Raw genomic sequence first — 25,876 nt, 5'->3', positions numbered from 1 at the left:
GCTTCTTCCTCTGAGCCGACGGGAAAACAAACCAAACACTGAAACGTTTCTACAAGGGAGTAAAAAAATAATCTGTCATCTGAAAACAAACTATTCAAGTTTGGAAACACTGAGAAGTTAAAACGTGTTTTTCTATTCGTCTGGAATCGACTGTGAATCCTCCTGCAACACAAAGGTACAACGAGAAATGAAAAGCTCCGATTCGTCCGTGGAAACAGTTTCTCAAGAAAACACGTGTTTGACCTTCGGAGACGTTTTGTTCGCAGCGTTGGGTCAAAAATACAGAAATAAAAAGATTAAAGCAGAACCGCGACTTCTCACGTCGGGGCCTTCATGAAGAAAAGAAAACGAGAAATAAAAAAATAAATCTACCAAAACAAACCAAAAAAAGGAAATATAAATAGTTTTATAACATTTTTCTGTGTAAAGCTGAAACAAGAATATCTCTATGTGCTTTAAACTTTAAACCTCGAGTCCACTGAGAGGGCTCAGGGTCACGTGATCAGGGTCACGTGACGAACGACAGCGTCAGCTGCTGCGTTCACGTCACATCGAGATTCACTGAACCGAAGCTGAGAAGCTGACGGAGCGTTAAACACCATCCATCGTGTGAATCCTCGTTTTCCTTTGTCTCACGTTTCATATTTAGGACAAAACAAAACGTTCTGTCGACGGTTCACTGAGAAAATAACGGGTCAAATTATGTTGTAGAAAACGGAGGGAACTCGGATGTTTCTGATTCTACTCACATTAGAGTTTCTCCTTTTGCTCGTCACATGATCGCTGACTTCCTGCTGAGTCTCCTGTCTGTCAGAGCTAACAGCCAATCAGCACTGAGGGTTTGCTCAGGTAGTGTTTTTTGCAGCAAATCAGATTTGGAGGCCCTCTGTGGTATGTGTGGGAGGTTCCCCAGGAGGTTTGATTGACACCTTTGTTCCACACCTGTGGGCGGGGCGACACAACTCTACCTGCGAATCGTTCGGTCTCAACATGATCACGTTTTTATCTCATGTTCGTACGAACAAGATGATTCAGAGACAACGACTCACGTGAATCGTCTTTTTATTGCAAAAATATTCTTTTGAACATGTTTATATTCACTCATAAATTATTTATGAACCTTAAGGATTTTCTGAATTGACGTGAACGCAGCACAGTGCCCCCCCGAGTGCATGTAGGTGGGTGGGGTTGTGTAGTGCCCCCTAGTGGTGCTGAGGCAGATGGTCGTGGCTGTGGCTCCTCTGGATGTAGGTGATGGCGTCCGTGTACGTGAGGCTCAGCTGAGGCCGGTCGTACATGCTGCTCAGGGCCTGGAACTTCGGGCCCCATCGCGACAGCCTGTCGTAAACAAACCCTCCTTCGTCATCTTCCTCTTCCTCTGCGTCGCCCGGGCTGGCGTGGGCGTTTCCACGGGAGGCGTCTGACCCCAGCGAGCTGAGGCTTCCCACCGACGACCCCGAGCCCTCCACGCACCACACGTGAAGGGCGTCTGGAGGGAACGCCTCCCTGTCATTGTCGGCCTCCCAGATGATTCGTGCCACGTAGCTCTTAAAGTCCACGTGGGAGTGGGACCCCTGGTGGCCGGGGTCGGCGCAACTTCCTGCGTCGCTCGTCTCCACTTCCCTGCCAGCGAGCGCGGTGTAGCTGGCGGCGGCGTGCTGATGGCGGTGGTGATGTGGGATGCTGAGGTACGGGGCGCCGGAGCTGCAGGAGGAGCCGGACGGGTGAACCTCCTCCTGGGAGCCGGGGGAGGACTTGATGAGCGGGGCGGTGGTGCAGGACGAAGACTGAGACAGGCTGGAGCCCAGGGGACGCTTCAGCTCCGTGATGTCATATCCGTTCTACAGGAGGAGGAGGGAGGAAGGTCACATCACTTAGAGCACTTTATTAGGAACAGCTGCACGGTCTCATCTTCACTTCAGACACTGGGTTCAGTTTGAGTTGGAACAGGGTTCATGTGTTTATCACTGAGTGAAAAGATCATTCTTATTAATGTAATCCATTTAGAAGAACTAATAAACTTAAAGATGAATTATGAAACGACTCCTCATTAAAATAATTATAAACATAACTCGTAAAAATTAAAACATATGTTGAATATTTTGTAGACTCGTGCTGTTCAGAGTTTTTACAACAAGGTTCCAACGCTGAAGAAGTTTGATTTAAGGCGACAGGACGTTTTAGTTTAACACATTTTAATCGCGTCATAATCAGAGGATCCTTTGTTTACTCATTATTTATCATGTGACAAATAAAAATAATCTTCACTTCACATCTCACGTAAAAAACAAACACGAAGGTCAAGATCTATTTTATTTGTTTCTCTTGTCTGCTAAAGGTTACTCGACTGAAATGAAAAATTAAAACTCACAACCACAAATACTCTGATCTACATACTGTGTGTGTGTGTGTGTGTGTGTGTGCGTGTGTGTGTGTGTACCTGGTCCTGCTCGCCCCCCCCCTCCTCATTGTAGTTGAGGATGTTTTCTCGGATGTCCTCCCAGCTCTCGTGCTCAGCAGGGATGTGGTAAACTCCGCGCTTCCTGAACTTGTTGCGGCTGCCTTTCTGGTTCCACACGGTCACCGCCACCAGCACCGCTACTCACACACACACACACACACACACACACACACACACACACACAGGACAGTGTAAATATGCACCACCGGGACACGTTTCATTTCCTTCTTGTCTGCAGCAGCAGCTCATTAAATCTCTGTGGAGCCGTTTAGTCTCAATAACTCAGTTGGATGCTCGTTCACATTCTTATGACCACGACAGTGAAACACTGACGAGTCACCAGAAGCTGGAGATTCAGGAGTCATTTTCTAAATGAACCACCACGGACACTTTCTGAGGAAGAAGCTGCTTCTTCAACATGACGTGATGTTCAGAGGAGACGAGACTGACCTTCTAAAAATAGAAGCTATGTAACGGAAATCTCTCTACGTCAACTCATCGTTTTCTGATCGATGCTGATGGAAAAGTTATTGATCGTTACAACACAGTTACACAACTCTGTGTGTGTCTGTTGGTTCTGACTCTGTCTTCGTTCTTCTTAAGTGACTGAAACCGTAAGAAACTAAGTGATGATCGGCCATGACTTTGACTTCTTATCATACGAGCCCTTTTGTCCCAGTACTAACATGGAGGAGGCAGCCAGCCAGCCACCAGGGGGCGATCCGGGGGATTTGGCTTCACTGGGATCTGTCGCCGATCTTTTTATAAATTCATTGATGTGACGCATCAATGAATTTATATCAAGCACAAAGAAGTTCTCAAAAAGCAGTTGAAGAAGTTTTATAAGTGAATATAAATATAAAAGTTTATTAAAGTTCAGTTTGGTCTCTCACCAAAGAAGACGAGGAGACACATGCTGATGGCGAGGATGGAGCTGGGACTGAGGGCGGCCAGCCGGTGACCTTTGACCTGCCCCAGCTCGCAGCGCTGACCTCTGAACCCCTCCTGACACCGGCACCGGTAGCTGTCGGCCGACAGCGCCTGGCACGTGCCGCCGTTCCGGCAGGAATAAAGAACGCAGGGTGACGGCTTGCAGAGCTGCTGCCCCGACTCCTCGGTCACGGTCACCTGACCGCCGGGGCACCTGGGAGACGGCGCGGAGGGAGAAATGATTATTGTTCCACAAACAGACCAGCAGGGGTCTACTGGGACGTGTGGCTGCGTCTTCTACCTGCACTGGTGCTTCCTCCACAGGTCGAAGCAGCGCAGCGGGCTGCGGCAGGGCTGGCTGCTGCAGGCGTCGCTGGGGCACCCCGCGGTGACCCCCCCCCTCTCCAGCACCGCCACCAGGTCCCGGCTCTGGCCGTCCAGAGGGAGGAGCCTGCCGTCCAGAGGGAGGAGCTGGCCGTCCAGAGGGAGCAGCTGTCCGTCCAGAGGGAGGAGCCTGCCGTCCAGAGGGAGGAGCCTGCCGTCCAGAGGGAGGAGCTGTCCGTTCAGACGCACGTCCCGCAGGCAGCCTGTGAGGAGAGAGGGGGTGAGACACTGAGAGACGGACGGAGGACAGAGCCACCATCAAGGATCTGAGGTTCCAACTGAGACGTCAAATAATAATAATAAAGTTATTATTTATGAATCCAACGCTTGGTTTTTCGCTCCTGTTTCTCCATCAAACAACAGTTTGTGGTGATGTCACAATGTCAGGTGACATCTTTAAACCAGCGTCCTCTGCCGCAGCCAATCAGAAGAATGGTTCAACAGACTCCAGATCAGATCCACATCTCACCGTGGAAGCCCGCCGCCTTGTCTCCGGCGTTCGGCCCGTTTCCGACCGTCACACTTCCGGGGTCGACCACCATCTCCTTGCGGCTCCCCAGCCGCGCCCGGACCTCCCTCGCCCCCCCGCCCTGCTCCAGCCGCAGGGTGAACACGTTGTCATGGCGACTGAGGCTGACCAGGACCCACTGGCCGACGTCGACCCGCTGGGCGAGGAGCCGCAGGGCGCCGGCGCCGGCACCGAGGTTGGCGCGAACAGCGAGGTGACCCTCCGTGACCTGAGGGAGACGAGGAGTTCACACGAAGGATTTAAACTTTACAGCCGGGTAAAAAAACAGACGTGTTGAGAAGCGATGTGACGAAGCTCGGACTCGCCTCCAGGACGATGTACTCGCTGGCTTCCCGGGACGTCACGGAGAGCAAGGTGCCCGAGGCGGCTCGGGTCCGGAGGAGCATCTGGACGTTTGTCCGACGCGAGCTGCCGCCTCCTCTGAGCTGGAAACGCACGATGCTGCCAGGGTCCAGGGAAAACTCAGGGACCACTGGGGGGGGGGGGGGGGGGGGGAATACGTGTTAAAAGCATGTTTGAATAAAGTTTTTTTAACACTGTGACAAGTTAGACCTCAACACCACGGAGCCACTGCTGCACCGACTCTGATGACGTGTGTTTATTAAGGCTTCACATCTGGATCCTAAGAGGAAGTGGAGACGCGTCGTCCATCTTTATTGTGATGAGTTCCACCAGAGTCTCTGTGATTGGTTCATATTCTCTGTGTGGGATTATCTGGTGTAAAAAAAATAAAGTCGGATCCCAAAACACACAGACAGACACACACACACTCACACACACACTCACACACAGCCTCTCACCTGTGTCACACTTGTGTCCGGTGTACCCCGGGTGGCACTCGCAGCTGAACGAGCCCCAGTCGGCGAGGCAGGAGGCGTGAGGACCACAGGACGGACGCTCTGCCGTCAAACACCCCCCGTCGGTCAGCCGGCAGCCGGGGGCGCTGTCCACACTCTCACCTGGAGACGCCAGGTCGGACACCTGAGGGGCGGAGGCTCCTGTTAGCTCGTTGTTCTCATCACAGGAACTTCCTCCGCAGCTCAAACCAAACGCCGGCTGCGATTCAGACGCGTTGCTCTGATTCTGCAGTTTCCTCCGTGTGAGGATCAGACACAGACTGAAGTTGACATGCACTCGATTTGTAAACAAGCCCGTTGTTTGCAGCAGCTGCATTTTGAGATGTGTCAAACCACCTTAACGCTTGAACCCCACAATGTGTTCTGAACTCCTGAAGGAACCTGGACGTTTCTCTTTCTTTTAACCATGTGAGAGCTAACGAGCTGGAAGGTGACGATGGGGCCGGAGGGTCGATACCGCTCTGACTCCTCCTCTGGGATCATCACAGAAAGATGAGTCGACTTCTGAACTGATCTCAGCACATTTTAGTATTTTAAGTGATGATGAAATCGTTTGAACTTTGCTGACGACAAATAACAGCAAGAGAAGTGTGATGGTGCCTGGCTTTAAAAACCCTTCTGACGTCCTGTGACACTGAAGTTCAGCAAACACAGGACGGTTCAGAGAAGGACCCAGCTGCTGGGTTGACAGAGCAGAACACGTCTGGAACCAGAGCAGCTGGTTGTTGGTTTGCTCCGACAGGGAGTTTCTATCTGCTTGTTTCTCGCAGGATTTAAAACCAAAGAACAGATTCACATGAAACCTGCTGGAAGAAGAATCAATAAAACAGGAAGAAAATAAGCTCAAGAAAATGATTCAAATAAAAATCTGGATCTAGTGGTTTCATAAAGAGTGAGAGTCGAGCTCCATACACTTTATGTTAACACAGTGAGAGACACACACACACAGACACACACACACACACACACACACACACACACACACACTGTGAGGTTACCTGACTGTCCACCACCAGGTTGCGGATGCAGCCGGTGAAACTCTGGTAACGTCTGTGAGGAGATGTCTCCTTCACCCCCCCCAACTGGAGAGGCTGGAACACATTCAGATACCTGGAGAACACAGGAGGGGGGGGGGGGGGGGGGGAGGAGGAGGAGGAGGAGGAGGAGTCAGCAGAGTTGAGGTAGATGAGGAGGAGGAGAAGGAGGAGGAGGAGGAGGAGGAGACAGGAGAGTTGAGGAGGAGGAGGAGGAGGAGGAGGAGGAGGAAGAGGAGGAGGAGGAGGAGGAGGAGGAGGAGGAAGAGGAGGAGGAGGAGGAGAAGGAGGAGGAGGAGGAGGAGGAGGAGGAGGAGGAGAAGGAGGAGGAGAAGGAGAAGGAGAAGGAGGAGGAGGAGGAGGAGGAGGAGGAGGAGGAGGAGGAGGAGGAGTCAGCAGAGTTGAGGTAGATGAGGAGGAGGAGGAGGAGGATGGAAATCAGAGCAGCAGGTCAAATTTAGGAGAAATCAAAACAAATTTCCCTAGAATATCTTTTTAAACGTGCACAGTGAGCGTGCACGGTGAGCGTGCACGGTGAGCGTGCACAGTGAGCGTGCACAGTGGGCGTGCACGGCGACACGCTGGTCTCTGGTGTCTCCAGGTTCGAACTCACCTCTGGTTCCCGGGTGTTTCTCCTGCAGCTCTGCAGCCTGACTCGTCCACCTCCTGAGTGGCCCCCCCCACACCCTCCACCTCGTTCACCGCAGCCCCCCCACACTGGTCCAGAATCAGCTGGACGGCCTGACCACACACACACACACACACACACACACACACACACACAGCTGTTATTAACACTCAGTATCGTCTCACAGAATGAGGAGGACCTCAGATATTCATCTCATCAGAAGTTTCCTGGTTCTTCACATCAAGTTATTTTGTGTCTTTAAACTTTGTTTTGCTCATATTTAAAACACTAATGGCATTTTGAGAACATCTTATCTTTAACCACTTCATAAAAAGTTTCAAAATGATCATCTAACTAAAAAACAAACATATAAAACATATCTTCAATCAAACAGACGACAAAGTGAGTGCATCATCCGTCCTCTCATCTATCTACCCCCCCCCCCCCTCTGCATCGTCCTCTCATCTATCTACCCCCCCCCCCCCCCCCCCCCGCATCCGTCCTTCCTACCTTCCCATCGCTGATGACGTCCAGGCGATGCCAGCGGCGGTCGGTGGCGGTGGATCGGGGGGGCAGCTGCAGGGTGAGAGTTCCCGACCCGTGGTTGATACTCAGAGCTGGAACCCCGTTCCTCAGCTCTGCAGCCAAACATCAGATTCTGAGTTTTCTCTCTTCACATTAAAACATTACAGACTGACCCACTGCTCATGTGACAAAACAAATATCTGAAGTTCATCTTTTTGAACTTGAGGAAACACAAAGACGAGATATCACACGAGGTCAAAGTGGATCATCCCTCAGGTCAGTGATACTGTGGTTCAGCTGATGTCACGTGACCTCCGACCTCAGCTTCCTGTATCAATATCATCCACAGTGCAGTGTACATCATCAGAAGTGTGTTTGACCGGATCAACCTCACAGCCGTGCTATCGAACACGTGACACTACAGAGCGGTCGATGAACTCGGGTCCAATCGTTACGTTTTGTTAATGTTAGTGTTTCTCTTCCAGTGTTTGGAAGGAGCTCTGCAGGCTCCTCCGTTCAGGCCACAGCTGGACCTCACAGCTGGACCTCACAGCTGGACCTCACAGCTGGACCTCACAGCTGGACCTCCGGGAGCTGACATTAAACTTCATGAAGCCGGTTGTCTCCTGAGAAGCAGCAGCTGATGGATTCTGTCTCTGTTGAGATGAGCGTTTGCTGCAGCTCAGAAGTAAAGAATGAATCTTTGAGCTGCAGGACGCCGGGTTTCAAACCGTTTCAGGTTCTGACGAAGCAGCTGCAAAGTTCACATGTTTCTGACTGAGGAAAAATCTCTGTTATTATTTTACAGTTTTATAGATTTTCCTCAGCCCACAAAACAAAGTAAACACTTATAAATTGTAAAAAGATTGTGCCCGAGCACCGAGGACCTTGCTCACTGGCACTTCAGCAGGAAACTCACCGATGGCGATGAAGTCCTCCTGCTCCTCAGAGCTGGCGGGGGGGCCCAGGGGCCCGTTGTAGAGGAGCAGCCCATTGGCCGACTCGGCCAGGAACTCCAGGGAGATGTGGCTCTGGAAGCAGGGCCTGATGGGAGGGAACCAGGCGTAGCCCCCCCCCCCGAAGCTGTGCTTGGTCTGCTGGCACTCGGGGCCGTCGTACATGGGAGGACACCGACATCTGGAAACAGAACTCAACCCTTAACAACAGAACACTGAGGATCCTGTTGATAGAAGCTTCATTAACAAACTGTTCAAACCTCTGAGACGAGACACGTTCACGATCCACATCTAACAGTAGTTTAGATATCAGATTCATGAGTAGTAGTTTAATCTGAGAATCCTCATTTTCACCGATATGTAAGAAAAGGAATCATCTTGTTTTCAACTGACACTGTCAAATAAATACTGTTCATCTTGATCTTCCTTTGTTAATCACTGTCCCACAGTAAAACTCTCCAGACATGAAACGTTCATTAAATTGAGACGACAGACAAACACAAAGGAGATGAAACTGGTTCAATGTGGAGTAACTGTCCAGCAGACGAATCAAACTGATCCTTCAGAAGACGGAACCTGGACCCACCTGCGTCCCACGGGTCCGTCCTGGCAGGTGCCCCCGTTGAGGCAGGGGCTGGTGGGGTAGGAGGAGCAGGGCAGCTGGACGGCCTCTCGGCCCCGGCAGCCGCACTGAGCCGCGGCCGAGGCCGCCAGCGACACCAGGGTCGTGTTCCCGGAGCTGAGAGCCACCGGGGTCCGACCGAAGGAAACCTCGCTGCTGCAGCCCGACTGACAGGCGGCGTGGGGACAGGCGTCCACGCCCACCTGAGAGATGGACACGCCCACCGTGGCCTCCAGCTGCAAGAGTAATGATGACAGAGGAACGATCAACAATGCGTCCGACATCACAAACAGAACTAGAAACACGCAGCTCGCTGCAGCGAGTGGCTGAGACACTGAAGAGTTCTGTGATCTGATCAAAGTCTTGAGTGACAGCTGGGCCTTGACTCTCCCGAGGGACACTCCATCCATCTCCTTAAAATATGTGTGCACGTGTGTGTGCACGTGTGTGTTTAACATGTGTGTTTACATGGTTCACTAACGTTCATCACCTTCCTGCCTCTGAAGTCACTGAGCTCAGGTCAGCAGCTGCTCTCAGGCTTTTGAATGGATCTGAAATATTAATATGCACATATAGAAGAGTACATGGTCCTGTGAGTGTGTGTCTCTGTGTGTGTAAGTGTGTGTGTGCGGCCACTTGATGGAGTCACAAGTCCGTAGTTCCATGTGTAACCTCTGCACTTAACCTCCTGTGGCATGTGTGTCTGTGTGTGTCCATGTGTGTGTGTGTCTGTGAGTGTGAGACCGAGCGTTAAATGGTTCACTCTGTGTGAAGTGTCTCTAAGTGCTGAGCTGCTCATACCAACGTGTGAATGTGATGTTTAATTGATTTGTAATTAATGCAACATAAGCTTCGACTTCAGCTCAGTTCAAACAGACACTTCATTCTACAGAGTTTGTTATTTACGTATGGGTCTCTCTGACCATTCCCTCGGCCGCGATAAATCTAATGGAATCCTGTCATATGTGATGCTACTAGACAGTGCCCCATTTCTTAACAGCACTTCACTGTTCACTAAATCACTCTACTTTTGTAAATTTGTTTCTTTATTTTGTTAATACTAAGATCCATTCTGTTTGGACTTGGTGTGTGCTGTTTCTTCAATTTCTCAAAAATGGGAGTCTATTTTTTAGATTTACAAGCACCTGAAAGTGTTAACATTGTCTTTCTTTTTGCACTTTGAATAATAAGGGAAGCAATGTGTTGATATTAAGAGAAATTATTTTTTTTATGTTGTTCACAAGCACCTATAAGTGTTGAACTTTGTGTTTTTCAGGAAATACAATTTGATTGCCTCATCCACAGTTTGTCTTGTTTTGTTTCCAGCCATTTAATTTGTTTTGTTACTGTTCACATTGTTTGCACTTAAAAGCTATGGTTTGAATTTACTTAATTAAATCATGGAAAGTATTTCCACGTGATTTAATGGCTTTCTTTTAGCACTAAGCAATTATGTTGGGCCAACTTAATTTTTTTGGGATAGATTAACTCTAACCCTAACCCTAACCCATTTAATAGTTTAAATTGTATAAGTTGGATCAACTCTATCGAATCAAGTTGGATCTAATTCAACTAACTAATTTGGATCAACTTTAAGAAATTACACTTACACAAGCTAAGAACATTATGTTAGACCAACATAATTGCTTAATATTGAAAGAAACCCATTTAATAGTGTGGAAATACTTTCCATGATTTTATTAAGTAAATTGAAGGAATTATTTTTTTGACTGTAAATGCACCGTTTACCTCTCTGATCATATCCTAGTTTTGGGGTTTAAATCCTATTTTAACCAATAATGACTTTAATATGCCGTCATTACTTTTGTACTTTAAGTGAACATTGAAGCTTCCTGCGTCTCAGAGTAAACGTCAGTGGATATTAGTCACTCTCAGGTTTCGGAGATTTCTGGCATTTAAACCTCTTCATTAAACTATTAAACCTTTTTGATGCTTGGTTTAAATAACTTGGAGTAAATGATCAGATTAAAACTCAGTGGGAGTGTTGAAGTTTTTCCACTTTTTAAAGAGCAGAAGAGGTTTTATGTTAAATAAAAAACTGAAAATTAACAAAAGAGAAATCTGTGTTTCTGCTGGTTTCAGTGAAAAAGTCTCAAAGTCTCAAATTCTCAAAGTCTCATTCTACACAGTTTATTGTTTTTCAATGTTTTAATATGATTTGTTCATTTATTGAAACAGTGAAGCTGCTGAGAGCAAACAGCTGAATCACGGTTGCATCATAAGAAATTAACTTCAATTCTTCAATAAGAAACCAGATCCCTGAACACGCCTCCTCACCTGGAGCTTGTTCGCCTCCACGGAGCCGTGCAGTTTCTCCGCCTTGTAGTACGACGAGCCACGAGCAGCAAACCAGACGTCCAGCTCCCTCCCCCCCCGGCCCCCCCCGGCGCCCACAGAGAAGATCTGGACCTTCTCAGGTGAAGTCTGCAGGAGTTCAGCCAACGCTCGACCCAGACGGGAGAAACGACTCTCCTCACCTCCACTGCTGCTGAAGAACTGCTCCACGGTCAGGTCTGGAGGAGGAAGAGGAGGAAGAGGAGGAAGAGGAGGGAGAGGAGGGAGAGGAGGAAGAGGAGGAAGAGGAGGGAGAGGAGGAAGAGGAGGGTGACCAGTCATTACTGACCTCATACACCTTCATTTGAATCATCTTCTACACGAGGAATGAAACCCTGAGACAATTCAGAGACGGAAGAGATGAAAAAAGAGAACTGGAAAAACCAAACGAGAAGAAAAACAGGGAGTGATTTCCCATCATGCTTTGCTTGTTGTCTGTTGTGATGGTGGGGGGTGGGGAGGGTGACAGACATGAAACCAGGACCCCACGGCATTCTGGGACATATACAACATTGTACCCCCGTCAATTACAGTTACCATAGGAACCGCTGGGGAAAGCATTTTAAAAGAGACGGTGACATCACAGTGTGACATCACAGTGTGACATCACAGTGTGACATCAGCATCGCCCTCGGACTCACTGGACAGGCGCATGGAGGCGGCGTTCTGCAGGGCGTCCTGCTGCAGCTCCACCACGTCCACCCGAGCCGTGGAGGTCACGTCGGGCCAGGTGGGATCGGACACGCGCACCTGCAGGTGGTACGCCCCGGGGGGCGTGTCCTCCCTGACGCTGAGCTCCCCCGAGCTGTGGTTCAGACCGAACAACCTGAGAGGACGAGAGAACAGACGCTCACCAACTACACCCGCATTCCAATCAACACTCACATGTGTGTTTGGTCCTCGTGCTGCGACGGGGATCAAACTACCGTGTGGACATGAGGTCGTTCATAAGCAGCTCTTCAGAATCTGAAGGGGGAGCTGGAGCCACGTTAAGGGAACAAGGCCGAAGGGTTAAGAAGTCTGACCCGGGGCCAGTGTTCAGGTCGTTTTAAAGCAACATGAAATCTTTCTCAGATGGGATTCCTCAGATCAAACTGGGACCAGTTGGATGTGTGTGGTTGAACATGAACACGGTGCGGGGGGGCGCTCCCAGGTCACATGGCCCCGGTCCAAACCCGCTGCTGAGTCTGTGCCAACAGGCTCATGTAACCGTCTGACCTCCAGACGCTGAGGAGACTTCAGCTCTCAGGCCAGACGGATTCATTGATCGTGACTGAATCACCCCCTCCCCCCCCCCCCCATTCACCCAAACACTTTCTTTTCCTTTCCTCCATCGAGCTTTTCTCCAATCGGCTCATGTAAATAAAGTGCAACCCACACCTGATGCACACTGTGACCAAATTGCTGCCTGTCGGCGGCGTGATGGCGTGATGGAGGATCTATGGTAATTCTCTCTCTAGCGGTTTCTTTGTTCTCTCGTCTCTCTCCTCGTGGGTGTCTCGTTAGAAGAGGAGGTGGCAGGGAGAGCAATCAGGTTCTCCTTTCAACGTGTCCGCATGGAGCCTCGCCTCATCAAACCAAACGCGCTTCACTGGGAATGTTCAATACCGCTGGTTATGAAGTATTAATAGCACTGTTCCTGACATGTCACATCCCCTCTTCCATCCCTCTCTCCTCCCCGTCCTCTGCACTTTCATTCTCTTTCACTCTTTCTTTGTCTCTCCCTTCAAACTGCCTGTTCCTCTGTCCCTGTTCTCCTCTTCGTCGCTCTGCACCTTTGTACTGTCTCTGCCGCTCTATTTTAAATCTGTCAGTTCCTGCGCTGCTCTTTTATTGTCTTCATGTGTCTCTGGCTGCGGGGGGGGGGGGGGGGGGGGGGCACTGCTCCAACAATAAGACAAATTCTCACCCGACCGACTCCCTCTCTGTCTGATGGGAGTGTTTCTATTTGTCCAGGTTCTGAGATATGAGGATCTGGTTGCTCACGACTCTGAAGAATGGACGAGTTCTCTGGGACAACATATTTAAAACATGTGGAATTTACCAAATATGCTGAGCTCCATATTTCATTCATTTCAAAACGCCCTTTAATCATATATAACATTAGTTTCTCTTTGTTTCTCCCTTTTCCTTTCTGCTGTTCCCTCTCTTCATGCCCCCCCACCACTCCCCCGTCTCTTCTTTCACTCTCATCGCTCTCCTCTTTATTCAAAGCACCTGGTTGGTTTGCCCTCGAAGCGGTACACCTTCTCACTCCAGTCATCGAGGTCGGGGGACTGAACCCGTCCGAGCGCCGTCGCCGGGAGGACACCTGTCAGGAGGCAGGAAGTAGAAGATTGAAGAAAGGAATAACTTCAGAGTGAAACAGATCCCTGAGCTACGGCCAAAATATTCATATTAGTGAAGGAGGGAGTGGAGGCTTCTTTAAGGAGATAAGGTGGCGGGCGACGCCTCACTGGCACACACGGTCACGGTTTGACAGCACAGCAGAGAGATATGCACACATCACAATTGCATGTGCAGTGCCCCCCCGCCCCCCTCCATCCATTTCCCAAAAAAGCCGAACACACGGCTTTAATCTCTTTAGCCGTGAAATCCGTTACCTTTTAAAAAACGGCTCCTGTTTACGAGCTGGTCTAACCTGGGAGTTGATTGCTCCGTGGAGCGCTGCTGAGCCACAGGACGGATTCATATCAGCGGGTTAATGTACTTTCATGTCGAAAGGCCCCAGAGAGGAATTCCACTAAAAATACTTTTACAGAAAACCGTAGTTTTTCCAGCAAATTTCAGCGGCTGACAGATGGGATGAAACGCTAAATAAGTGATGTGGGCTGCGAGCAGTCGACTGTGACAGGAAGTTAACTACAGCAGCACTCAGGAGGAGGTGGGCGGGGCACCAGGGGACCCGGAGGTTAGAGAGGAGCGGCTGCGATCACAGAGTTGCTGGTTTGAAACCCTCAGACCTGACGTGTTCTCTACAGCTACAATCAGGGTTGAAGATTTTTTGAGTTTTCTCTATTTCCTAATGTTGTCCTGTTCTACAAAGTTAATCATTAGACTATAACAGTGTGTTAAACTATATGTCATGTAATATATAAAAGAACAATGCATTGTAGACACTGACAGTTATCGGATCCCTGACACCACAAACCAATTAGCCCAACAGCAAAACCTGTTCAGTCCTCTTCAAACGACTTAGACATACACAACACAAAACAACACAACACAAGAACACACACATACCCTCAAAACTGTACACGATGAAGTGGGTGTGTCCTGGTGAGTGGGGGTGGTCATTTCTGTCTCCAATCACAACGGTCAGTGTGCTGGTGGAGCTCATTGGAGGAGAGCCGCTGTCAATCATGAGAATCGGGAGGCGGTACTCTTTTTGCCGCTCACGATCAAATGTCCGCAGGGCTGTGACGGCGGCGCTGCCGTTCCCAAAGTCGGTCAAATTGAAGTTGGTGGCGTCCGAGGTGAGCATGAGGAGTCGTATGGAGAAAGGCCCTCCGTTGGTGGAGGTGTCTGGATCGGTGGCGTGGAGGAGGAGGGAGGTTCTGTTCATCCGAACGGCCTGAGGCGCCGCCGTGTTCTCCCAGACGACGGGCTCATAGAGGACCTCCAGCTCCGGCCCGTTGTCGTTCACATCAAGTACCGTCACCATCACTATGGCGGTTCCGGTCAGGGGCGGACTCCCAGCATCTGTAGCGAGGACCATGATCCTGTGCTGGGAGATTCTCTCCCTGTCCAGCGAATCAGCCACCACCACCCAACCAGACTGGTCCACCAGGAAGTGACCGTGCGGGTCGGACTCTCTGGAGATACTGTAAGAGAAACGTCCATTTTGGCTCGAGTCGAGATCCGAAGCGGTGACCTGAGTCACGATAGTCCCCAGGGGAACGTCTTCGGACATGGCCGGCGACTCATAGAACTGAGGGAAGAAGACGGGGGCGTGGTCGTTGGAGTCCTCCACCTGAACGAGACAGTAGGCCAGACTGAAGAAATCCGCATCCTCGGCCTTCAGGGTCAGATTGAAAGTTCTCTCGTGGGGCTTCTCAAAGTCCACCGTCTTCTGCAGCTTTATCACACCACGTCTGTTGACTTTGTCAGTTTCCACGAAGAACTTCCTGTCCTCGTCACCTGCAACGATGCTGAAGGTCACCACAGCGTTCTCGCCCTCGTCTCCATCTGTGGCAGAAACCACGAAGACCTCGCTGTTCACCTCCAGGTCTTCTGTCACCTGGAAGACACACATGACGTAGATGGTTATAATCTACTGATGATGTCGACAGGGGAGAGGCTTCAGACAGAGTGACTCACCTGAGTGGTGTAGATCCTCTGAGTGAAGACGGGCGGGTGATCGTTGACATCTGAAATCGTGATGGTAGCTGTCCCCGTCCCCGCTAGTCCACCTCCATCCCTGGCCTCCACCACCACCAGGTACCGGTCCTCCACCTCCCGGTTCAGGGAACGTAGAACGGTGTAGATGGTCCCTGTGGTGCCATTGATGGAGAACAGGTTGAGGTTGATCTCATTGCGGACGTTCTTGATGATGCTGTAGGTCAGCATGGCGTTCGTGCCCTCATTGGAGTCGTCCAGGTCCATGGCACGCATCTCCATGACGGAGGTGTCTGCGGGTGAGTTCTCAGGCACTTGGCCAACGAAACAACCGTCGACCTCCAGTGCCGGACACGGGAAGAAGGGAGCGTTGTCGTTGACGTCTTGGACTTCTAACAGCACGTCGGCAAATCCTGTGAGTCCCGCCCCTCCCTCATCTGTGGCGAGGACCAGGAATCTCCAGGCTGGACGCTCCTCGCGGTCCAGGCGTCGTTGGGCATAAATTCTTCCAGTGCGTTCATCGATGGTGAATTCCCCCCCGGCGCCCTGGCCATGGAGAGAGTAGCGGACGGCAGTTTGATCGGCTTCTTGGTCTGGATCTGTGGCTGACACCTGCAGAAGGACAAAACGATTTTATCAAGTGATCTGGTGGAGCTCAGAAAACTCCTCCCAGTCAAACCTTAGCATGGAGGTTGTTTCTGTAGTTCTGGAACACGAGACAAATAACAGGTTCGATTTATGACAAGGTTTAGAATAAAGGTTGAACTTTGCTAAAGGTCCGAGGGGGGGGCCTCGATCTGTGACGGATGAACGGTGGGCTGCTCTGGCATCCGGCAAAAACCTCTCTTGAATTTCCAGGATCCTGGGACTGTGGCCATGACCCCTCTTGTCTTTAGATGTGTTCACGTTCATTTGAAGCGTGTTTCTTATCAAAACAGTTGAATTGCTTTTAGTACAAATGTGAAGCACAGCCAATAGGACATGAGGCAGGGGGCTGATTGCAGCAGCTGCCCCCCCGCAGACACAGGACACTTGTCTGTAGCTTTGTCCTGGTTCATTAACCTGCTTCTGTCTGTAGGAAGGACCCGAGCTGCAGACTCCTTTGGTCTCCTTTTCTCACCAGAGGGTTTGTTTACAGAACTCTTCGAAGTCCCCCCCCCCCGCCGCCTACCTCCCCCCCGCCTCTTTGTATTTCCTGACAGCATGATGCAGGTCGACGGTTGAAGCCGAGCAGCGCCGCAGAGGAGGCGGCTGCGCAGGTGAAGTCAGAAGATAATCATTTCAAATTGGATTTTCCCCTCCGTTCCCTATCTGCTGAGTTGTGTGAACACACAGGGCTGAGAGTGGTGGGGGGGGGGAGGGGCGGCCGCCCGGCGCCACAGAAACCATTGAGAGCATAAGAGAGGAAGCGAGTGCACATCAAATCAATTCCAGCAGGAGAAGGGAAGCAGGCTGAGGACCTGGTGACACATGCCTCTCCCACGCCTCCACCTCTCTCATCTGATTTGGTTCGGAGGCACATCACTGTGAATCACCAGAGAGGTGACGAAAGGCGGATGAAAGAGTTCCACTCCGACTTTTCTGAGGCAACTTTTCAGGTCCTTCCTCTGCGCCTCCGTCAGGTGGAGTTGTGTTGAAGCACATGTGCGACGTGTTAGCATGTGGACACTGGATCGGAGCAGCTGTGTCATGGTTCTTATCAACGTTCCTCTGGAGTGGGAGATGGGATCGGTGCTTATGGTTCAATATTTTAGGTCAACAGTTGAAAACCTCCACTGTGGCATCGACCAATCGCTTCATCTATTGTCTGGCTCCGCCCTTTTTGACTTCCCCACTAGATGTCACTAAATTCTACAAACTGCACCTTTAAACTTGACTTACAGGATTAAAGCCATGAAATGAACCCATGACTGCGAACTGACCTCCAGGATGAAAACTGGCAGCTGGGTGATCTCCTCGCTCACCACGGCCTGGTACTCCGTCTGGCTGAAGACCGGCGCCTCGTCGTTGTGGTTGACCACCGTCACCACCACCAGCGTCTCGTTCTCCCACTTCCCGTCGGAGGCCACCAGCCGCAGCTCGTAGCGCTGCTCCGTCTCGTAGTCCAGCGGCTGAGCCACGTAGATGGTGCCCACCTCGGGCTCCACGTCGAAGGTGCCCATGGCGTTTCCTGCGGTGATCTGGTAACGCAGCTTGGCGTTGGCACCTAGAAGGAAGAGGAAGAGGAGGAGGAGGAGGATCACTCAGTTTGACCCTGATGAAGACAGAGGAGGAGGAAGAGGAGGAGGAGGAGGAGGAGGATCACTCAGTTGCACCCCGATGAAGACAGAGGAGGAGGAAGAGGAGGAGGAGGAGGAGGAGGATCACTCAGTTTGACCCTGATGAAGACAGAGGAGGAGGAAGAGGAGGAGGAGGAGGAGGATCACTCAGTTGCACCCCGATGAAGACAGAGGAGGAGGAGGAGCGACAGGATGATATGAAGATATGTGGTGCTACACAAATTCAGATATATCTGTTGATTGCACACTGGAAACATGTTAACACTGTGAGAGACACTCTCTCACACTCACACACACACACACACACACACACACACACACACACACACTGATGATCATACTTTATCTTTCATTCCCTCGCCCCCTAATGCTAACTCCTCATCTCTCTTCTCATCTCCTCCTCCCTAACCCTTCTTCTCCTTTCTTTTACCACAACTTCCTTCTTAGCTCTGACCTTTTCTCCTCCTCTATCCTCCCCTATCTCCTGTCCACTGCTCTCCTGATGATGACCACAGGCACACACACACACACTGACACACAAACACACACACACACAGTGATGCTCAGGGCCTGTTCTCTGTTTACCAGCATCCAAGGAGACTTTAGGAGACAAACACCATCTGTGGAGACCTTCAATACCGTGTGTGTGTGTGTGTGTGTGTGTGTGTGTGTGTGTGTGTGTCAGAGAGGAAACGCTTAAGTGCAGTGGTCCGTCACAGCATCTGAACACAACCCATCATGACACTTGCAGAGCATCTGAATGTGTGTGTGTGTAAATGTGTGTGAGGGGAGCAGCTCCAGAGGTTTTTGCCTCCGGCAGCCTCCCTAATGATCAGTCTGGCCATATGGTGTAGCCCCGCTAAAACACACACACACACAGAGACACACATATACAAAGACACACATAGACACACACAGACACACACACACACACACACTCACACACACAGGGGATAGTGCTGATATAATTTGCAGGAGGCTCTAAATTAAGATGAAGGTCAGATCTCTGCTCCTCGACAGGTGGAGCGGGGGGGAAGCTCAACACTACAGGACTGAAGTTGGATTTGGATCAGAACCGATCACATGTTGTGGCTTCAGATGAGCGACTGCAGCCGTGTCACTAACGTGTGCTTCATCTGACAGGAAGCGTTTAGGGGTTCAGGTTATTTCACTGCAGAACTTTACAGATTAGCTTCGACATTAATCTTCATCATTATCATCATCTTCTGTCTGCAGAGGCACATCGCTGTACAGCATGTGAGAGCAATCATAGTATCACTCCGCTCAGTGTGTGTGTGATGGTGTGTGTGAGTGCATTCACTAAACCCTGGGGTGACACACAACTGAAACACAAACTCAGCGGAATAAAAAAAAGCTTCTTGATCTCATCACGAGACGCAGGAGGAGGACGAGCAGGAGGAGGACGAGCAGGAGGAGGACGAGCAGGAGGAGGACGAGCAGGAGGAGGACGAGCAGGAGGAGGACGAGCAGGAGGAGGACGAGCAGGAGGAGGACGAGCAGGAGGAGGACGAGCAGGAGGAGGACGAGGACGAGGAGGACGAGCAGGAGGAGGACGAGCAGGAGGAGGACGAGCAGGAGGAGGACGAGCAGGAGGAGGACGAGGACGAGGAGGACGAGCAGGAGGAGGACGAGCAGGAGGAGGACGAGCAGAAGGAGGATCTAATCTGCTGGGGGGGGGGGGGATCTAAACCCATCCTCCACCCCACCTTGCATTATTCCAACAAACACCAAATTAAGAGGAAATATATGTTTTACAGCCAGGGTGTGTGTGTGTGTGTGTGTGTTATTGTCCTGTAATCATGTTTGCTTGACCTCCACTTTAATGCTGAGAGAAGGTCACCAGTGTTTCATCACCTGTCAGCTTCAACAACAACAAACACCCACACCCACACACACATATACACCCACAGACACACAACCACACCCACACCCACACCCACACCCACACACACACACACACACACACACACACACACACACCTGGAGCCAAGGTGACGGGTCAGTTGTTGCAGTCAGAGAATAAAACCTTCAGTTGAATTTACAGCTCATCAAGTCTTTTAAGACTTTGGAGTTAGATGTTTTCACCTTCAGACAAACAAACACACAAACAGACACACACACGTACACACCTACACCCATGACACACGTGACATAATCAGATTATTTGATCACAGATTTGTTTCCTCATTAAATGTCTAAAATCATCAGACCTGTGTTTAATTGGTAGAGTTTATATTTCTGAATCTGGTGTTTGAATCAAGGTGACGTTGTGTTTCACTCAGTCGCCTGTTGGTGGCGTCTTATCGTCTTTGTGTCTCAGGCTCAGGTTGGAGCGGTCGTCACAGATGCACCGTGTGTGTGTGTGTGTGTGTGTGTGTGTGTGTGTGTGTGTGTAAAACTGTCAGAACCAGAGAAACTCTTTATAAATAAAAACACGTTCAACCGGTTGAGAGGTTTCATGAAAGAGAGAAAAAGACGAAATTCTTCTGCATCGACGATAAAAATGTAAAAACCTGAGGCCTCTCACATCGCTGACTCAGCAGGAACCCCCCCCCCCCACACCCAACACACACACCTGCCTGTAAGGAGGGATTGGGGGGATCTGAGTTAAGGTTGTGTCCCTCTGTGCCCCCCCATGAGGTTTGGGGTGGAGGGGTGTTGTTTAATTACCACGGGGGGGGGGGGGGGGGGTTCCTGAGATTAGCTCAAAGATCTGGTTCCTGCTGACACGCCCTGGAGAGAAACCATGAGCACTTTGCTATCTTAGCATTTCTTAATCCCGTGTTCAGCTCGCAGGGATCCGTCCGAGGGAATGAACACGAATCTAGAACAACAACGACACGAGAATAAAACTAAACTAAATTAAAACATGAAGCAAAGCAGATTCTCTTTAACCTCAGGAGCTTGATGCTAAAATGAGGATCAGTGATCAGAATAAAGACTAAACAAAACGTTTAATGTATAAATCACCAAAAAAAAGCAATTAAGCTTCAAGCAACACAATGTTTGTTTCCCTCTGGTTCTGATGACACACAGTTGTCGTTGTGTTAAATGTGATCTGACTGCTGCTGGTGTCATCCGCATAAATCACATCCATGAGCCATTTGATGAGTGTGTGAGTCACTAGTGACATGTATTCTTCTATCACTGAGTCACGTGATCACCCGCTCAACTCTCCCTCCACTAAACAGCAGCTGATCTCAGATCTGTGTTTCCAGCACAGATCTGAGATCAGCTGCTCGTTAGCGATCGCTTCTCGTGTCCGCTCGCTACAAACGGCTCGTTTCAGAAACCGGATCCAACCGCCAGAGAAAGTTTGAAGGAACAACACTGCGGGGGAAGACAGGAAGTCTGGGGGGGAAACTCCAGAGGGAACCAGAGCGACTCAGAAACCAGAAGATGAAGCAGAGCGTCAGATATATGAACGTGGGAGGCAGGAACAATAAAGGTTAGAGATTAAAATAAAAAAAAGATAAATAATCAGACGTCACTCTTTTTTCTGAGCAAAGAAAAAACCCAGAGGCCCCGACAGCCATCATTAAGGGGGGGGGGGGGGGTAGAGGAGGAGAGGGAGAGATAGAGGATGAGAGAGAGAGCGAGATAGGATGAGAGAGAGCGAGATAGAGGAGAGAGAGAGAGCTAGAGGTGGAGAGAGAGAGAGAGGGCGGAGAGATAGAGGATGGAGAGAGATAGAGGAGGAGAGAGAGAGGGGAGGGAGAGATAGAGGATGGAGAGAGATAGAGGAGGAGAGAAAGAGATAGAGGAGGGGGAGAGAGATAGAGGAGGAGGAGAGAGAGAGAGAGGAGGGAGAGAGAGAGAGAGAGAGAGAGGTAGAGGGGGGTGGCTGGTTTTGTTGTTTTCTGACTCTTTTCGCCTCCTAATGCTTGGAGGAAGAGGAGGAAAAGGAGGAAGAGGAGGAAGAGGAGGAAGAGGAGGAGGGACAAACAATGAGACAACATCAAACCTGTCAACCTCATGGGAGCAGCAGCACTCGCTAACGAGCTGTGACAGCGAGAGAGGAGGATGAGGAGGAGGAGAGTGGGGGGGACATGTTGAGAGGAGGAGGAGGAGAGTGGAAAGCAGGTGAGAAGTGAGCAGAGGATTATGGGAGAAACGATTAGGAGGAAACAACACGATCGAGGAAAGGAGAGAAGTGGAGAGGAGACAGGAGAGGAAGGTTCTGACTCACCCTCGTCTTCGTCGTTGGCGGTGACGGTGATGAGGACGAAGCCGACCTCCTGGTCCTCCTCCACGCTCACCTCCTGCACCGGCTGGGAGAACGCCGGGGCGTTGTCGTTCACGTCGGTGATGAAGATCCGGACGTACGCCGTGTCTGGGGGGGGGGGGGGGGGGGGGGGGGCAGAGTTTACTGATCCACTTCATCCTGAAAAGACTCAGACTCCAGACTCACTCTGGAGCATCGCTAACAGTTTGCCTCTGCTTCCAGTCTCTAAGCTAAGCTAGGCTAACCACTGAACACGTCTCGTAGAATCCTTTCACTCTGTGGGTTAGTCAGTGACGACTGAGGCCAAAGCTTCTCCATCGCCCCCTGGTGGCTGGCTGCAGCATAGGCCATAAGCCCCGCCTCCTCCATGTTAGCAGAAGAGACATGGACCAAACTAAATGATCAAAGGAGACGTTAGAGAAAAGTTTGTCAAAGAGGTTTCTGTAATTTCAGGTGGTACTTATCTCTCTGATGTTTGTTCAAGTTTCTGATCAGTTTGGTTTGAATCAGTTATTGATGATATAAAAACAGGCGGAGACATCATGATTGACAGCTGAGACTGACTCCTGATTGGACGAGCACATTCTTTCCCAACCTGTTTAAGAGGAAACTTAGTTGAGTCCGAACAGAACCTGATGTTCCCCCGATTACAAAAGACAAAATCGATTAGATAGTCGAGCCAACATGACCAAGCTGGACCCGGAACCTCAAGATCATTTCAAAGTGGGTCTGAACCCGGCCGGTTTGGACCAATGGGCTCGGACCTCGATGCTGCAGCTCGACACGCTGAACGCTGTGTCGTCCATCTTTACCTACAGTCAATGTTGTTATATTTCACTGTAGCAGCGTCTGTGTGTGTGTGTGTGTGTGTGTGTGTGTGTGTGTGTGTTTTACCGGTGTTGGGCTGTCCCTGCTGGCCGGGTCGGGCCGACTCGGAGCCGTCCTGTGACTGCACCTCGATCAGGTACGAGGCTTTCTGCTCGCGGTCGAAGGACGCCCGGGTGACGATGACGCCGCTGCGCCCGTCGATGCTGAAGAACTGAGAGTCTCCGCTCTCGTCCCTCAGGACGGAGTAGAGGATCTGAGGAGGACAGGAGCACAAGAAGAAGCTGAGGAACAAGAAGAAGACGACACCAAGAAGGCCACGAAGAAGAAGACAAAGAGGAAGACACAGAAGTTGAAGAAGAAGAACACGAAGAGCCCAAAGAAAAGGAAGATGACCAAAGAAGACGAGGAGGAAGACGATGAGGAGCCACAGAAGATTACATAGAAGACGCAGAGAAGACACAAAGAAGACGTTGTGTTGAGTTTCTCACCATCCCATGCAGACCAGAGTCCAGGTCTGTGGCCGACACCTGAGCCACCGACGTGCCGACCTCCGCCCCCTCAGGAACCGTGGCCTCGTAGGTGGACGACAGGAAGAAAGGAACGTTGTCGTTCACATCTGGAGACGGACAGAAAAAGACAGAGCAGCAGAAATGAACATTATCCTATTTTTGTCTAAATTGATCTGTTTTGTTGTCGTCGTTCTGGCAGCAGAACACAAACAGGCTGACACGTCCATGAAAGCTGATTAAACTGGATTAAAAACTGACGGGGAAAAGACGGGAAACACAAGCAAGAAATAAACCGAAGCACAAAGAAAGAGGAAGAGAAAGAAGAGTAAGAGAGAAGGAAAGAGACGGGAGAAGTTGGTTCTTTTTACATTTACACCAGGAAAGGAAATTAAAACGTGAAGAACAGCTGCCGGAAGAAAGAGAGGAAGCGTTTCCTGAAGTCCGAGCGTGAGTGTGGACGGTGTCTCCCTCTCGCTGAATGAAGACAGAGTTATTAGAGAGGACTGATCCTCCAAACGCCCTGAAGAGTCCACACAGCGCTCGTCTGCTCACTTTCCAGCTCCGCTAAGCCAATTACTGATGTGACTCTGATCAAAGCCATCAAAGGCAGGAAGCGTTTCCTCCGTCTCTCCAGCCGCATTCACATTCTGATGGAGATGAATCACTGCTAAAAATGAGACAACACCACCTCCACCACCACCTCCTCCACCATCACCACCCCGTCTTCCACCACCTCCACCTCCTCCTCCACCTCCACGTGTCTGTAGCAGAGATGATGAAGACATCGTAATGTGGAGGTAGCTTTGCTCTTTGAGGACTCATATCTGTACGATCAGGCTGTTGCTGCGTCTAGCATCGCGTGTTCGATCCCGGCCTCTGGTCTAGCTGTCACACAAAGACACTCACCTGTCACGTTGATGAAGACGGTGGTGAAGGAGCCGAGCGGCACGGCGGCCACGTTCTGCACTCGCACTCTGAGCGTGAAGAAGCGAGTCGTCTCGAAGTCCAGGTTCTCGGCCACCAAGATGGACGCCGAGCCGTCGGCGCGGTTCGGTTTGATGTAGAAACGCACCGGCATGTTGGTCTCTGGCACCTGACCCTCCTCCAGGTTGTAGGTCACCCGGGGGTCGCCGAGAGGGGAGGTCGCCTTGACCGTCTGAGGAGGAGGGTGGAGAGAGGAGGGGGGAGAGAGGAGGAGGGAGAGAAGAGGAGGAGGGAGAGAAGAGGAGGAGGGAGAGAAGAGGAGGGAGAGAGGAGGGAGAGAGGAGGAGGAGGGAGAGAGGGAGAGAAGAGTTGAGAGGGAGAGAGGAGGGAGAGAGGAGGAGGAGGGAGAGAGGAGGAGGGAGAGAGGGAGAGAAGAGTTGAGAGGGAGAGAGGGAGAGAGGAGGGAGAGAGGAGGAGGAGGGAGAGAGGAGGAGGGAGAGAGGGAGAGAAGAGTTGAGAGGGAGAGAGGGAGAGAGGAGGGAGAGAGGAGGAGGGAGAGAAGAGGAGGGAGAGAGGAGGGAGAGAGGAGGGGGGAGAGAGGGAGAGAAGAGTTGAGAGGGAGAGAGGAGGAGGGAGAGAGGGAGAGAGGAGGGAGAGAGGAGGTAGAGAGGAGGAGGGAGAGAGGGAGGGAGGAGGGAGAGAGGAGGAGGGAGAGAAGAGGAGGGAGAGAGGAGGGAGAGAGGAGGAGAGAGGGAGAGAGGAGGAGGGAGAGAGGAGGGAGAGAGGGAGAGAGGAGGGGGGAGAGAGGGAGAGAAGAGTTGAGAGAGGAGGGGGGAGAGAGGGAGAGAAGAGGAGGAGGGAGAAAGGAGGGAGAGAAGAGGAGGGAGAGAGGAGGGAGAGAGTAGGAGAGAGGGAGAGAGGAGGAGGGAGAGAGGAGGAGGGAGAGAGGAGGGAGAGAGGGAGAGAGGAGGGGGGAGAGAGGAGGAGGGAGAGAGGAGGGAGAGAGTAGGTGAGAGGGAGAGAGGAGGAGGGAGAGAGGAGGGAGAGAGGAGGAGGAGGGAGAGAGGAGGGAGAGAGGAGGGGGGAGAGAGGGAGAGAAGAGTTGAGAGGGAGAGAGGAGGAGGGAGAGAGGGAGAGAGGAGGGAGAGAGGAGGTAGAGAGGAGGAGGGAGAGAGGGAGGGAGGAGGGAGAGAGGAGGAGGGAGAGAAGAGGAGGGAGAGAGGAGGGAGAGAGGAGGGGGGAGAGAGGGAGAGAAGAGTTGGGAGGGAGAGAGGAGGAGAGAGGGAGAGAGGAGGAGGGAGAGAGGAGGGAGAGAGGAGGAGGAGGGAGAGAGGAGGGAGAGAGGAGGGGGGAGAGAGGGAGAGAAGAGTTGAGAGGGAGAGAGGAGGAGGGAGAGAGGAGGGAGAGAGGGAGAGAGGAGGGGGGAGAGAGGGAGAGAAGAGTTGAGAGAGGAGGGGGGAGAGAGGGAGAG

At 51.1% G+C, this 25,876-nt stretch overlaps 1 protein-coding gene across 1 annotated transcript in view; it reads right to left on the bottom strand.

The window, feature by feature from the left end:
* Positions 1-1,172: 1,172 nt before the first annotated feature.
* si:dkey-22o22.2 (neural-cadherin) overlaps positions 1,173-25,876 on the bottom strand; it is a 78,498-nt gene continuing 53,794 nt past the window's right edge. The window contains 23 exon segments of the mRNA XM_062398332.1: positions 1,173-1,841; positions 2,441-2,598; positions 3,355-3,605; positions 3,693-3,842; positions 3,948-3,978; positions 4,245-4,512; positions 4,610-4,776; positions 5,105-5,285; positions 6,160-6,271; positions 6,809-6,936; positions 7,334-7,461; positions 8,268-8,485; positions 8,891-9,162; positions 11,225-11,460; positions 11,923-12,107; positions 13,499-13,592; positions 14,525-15,521; positions 15,602-16,231; positions 17,542-17,825; positions 22,109-22,252; positions 23,039-23,225; positions 23,461-23,588; positions 24,388-24,637. Of these exon segments, the coding sequence (XP_062254316.1) occupies positions 1,203-1,841; positions 2,441-2,598; positions 3,355-3,605; positions 3,693-3,842; positions 3,948-3,978; positions 4,245-4,512; positions 4,610-4,776; positions 5,105-5,285; positions 6,160-6,271; positions 6,809-6,936; positions 7,334-7,461; positions 8,268-8,485; positions 8,891-9,162; positions 11,225-11,460; positions 11,923-12,107; positions 13,499-13,592; positions 14,525-15,521; positions 15,602-16,231; positions 17,542-17,825; positions 22,109-22,252; positions 23,039-23,225; positions 23,461-23,588; positions 24,388-24,637 (5,838 nt within the window). The 3' untranslated portion in view covers positions 1,173-1,202.

Source organism: Platichthys flesus, chromosome 11, assembly GCF_949316205.1.
Source record: "Platichthys flesus chromosome 11, fPlaFle2.1, whole genome shotgun sequence".
NCBI lineage: Eukaryota > Metazoa > Chordata > Actinopteri > Pleuronectiformes > Pleuronectidae > Platichthys > Platichthys flesus.
Note: the sequence above shows the minus strand (reverse complement) of the source record. Positions and strands in the feature narration are given on the sequence as shown.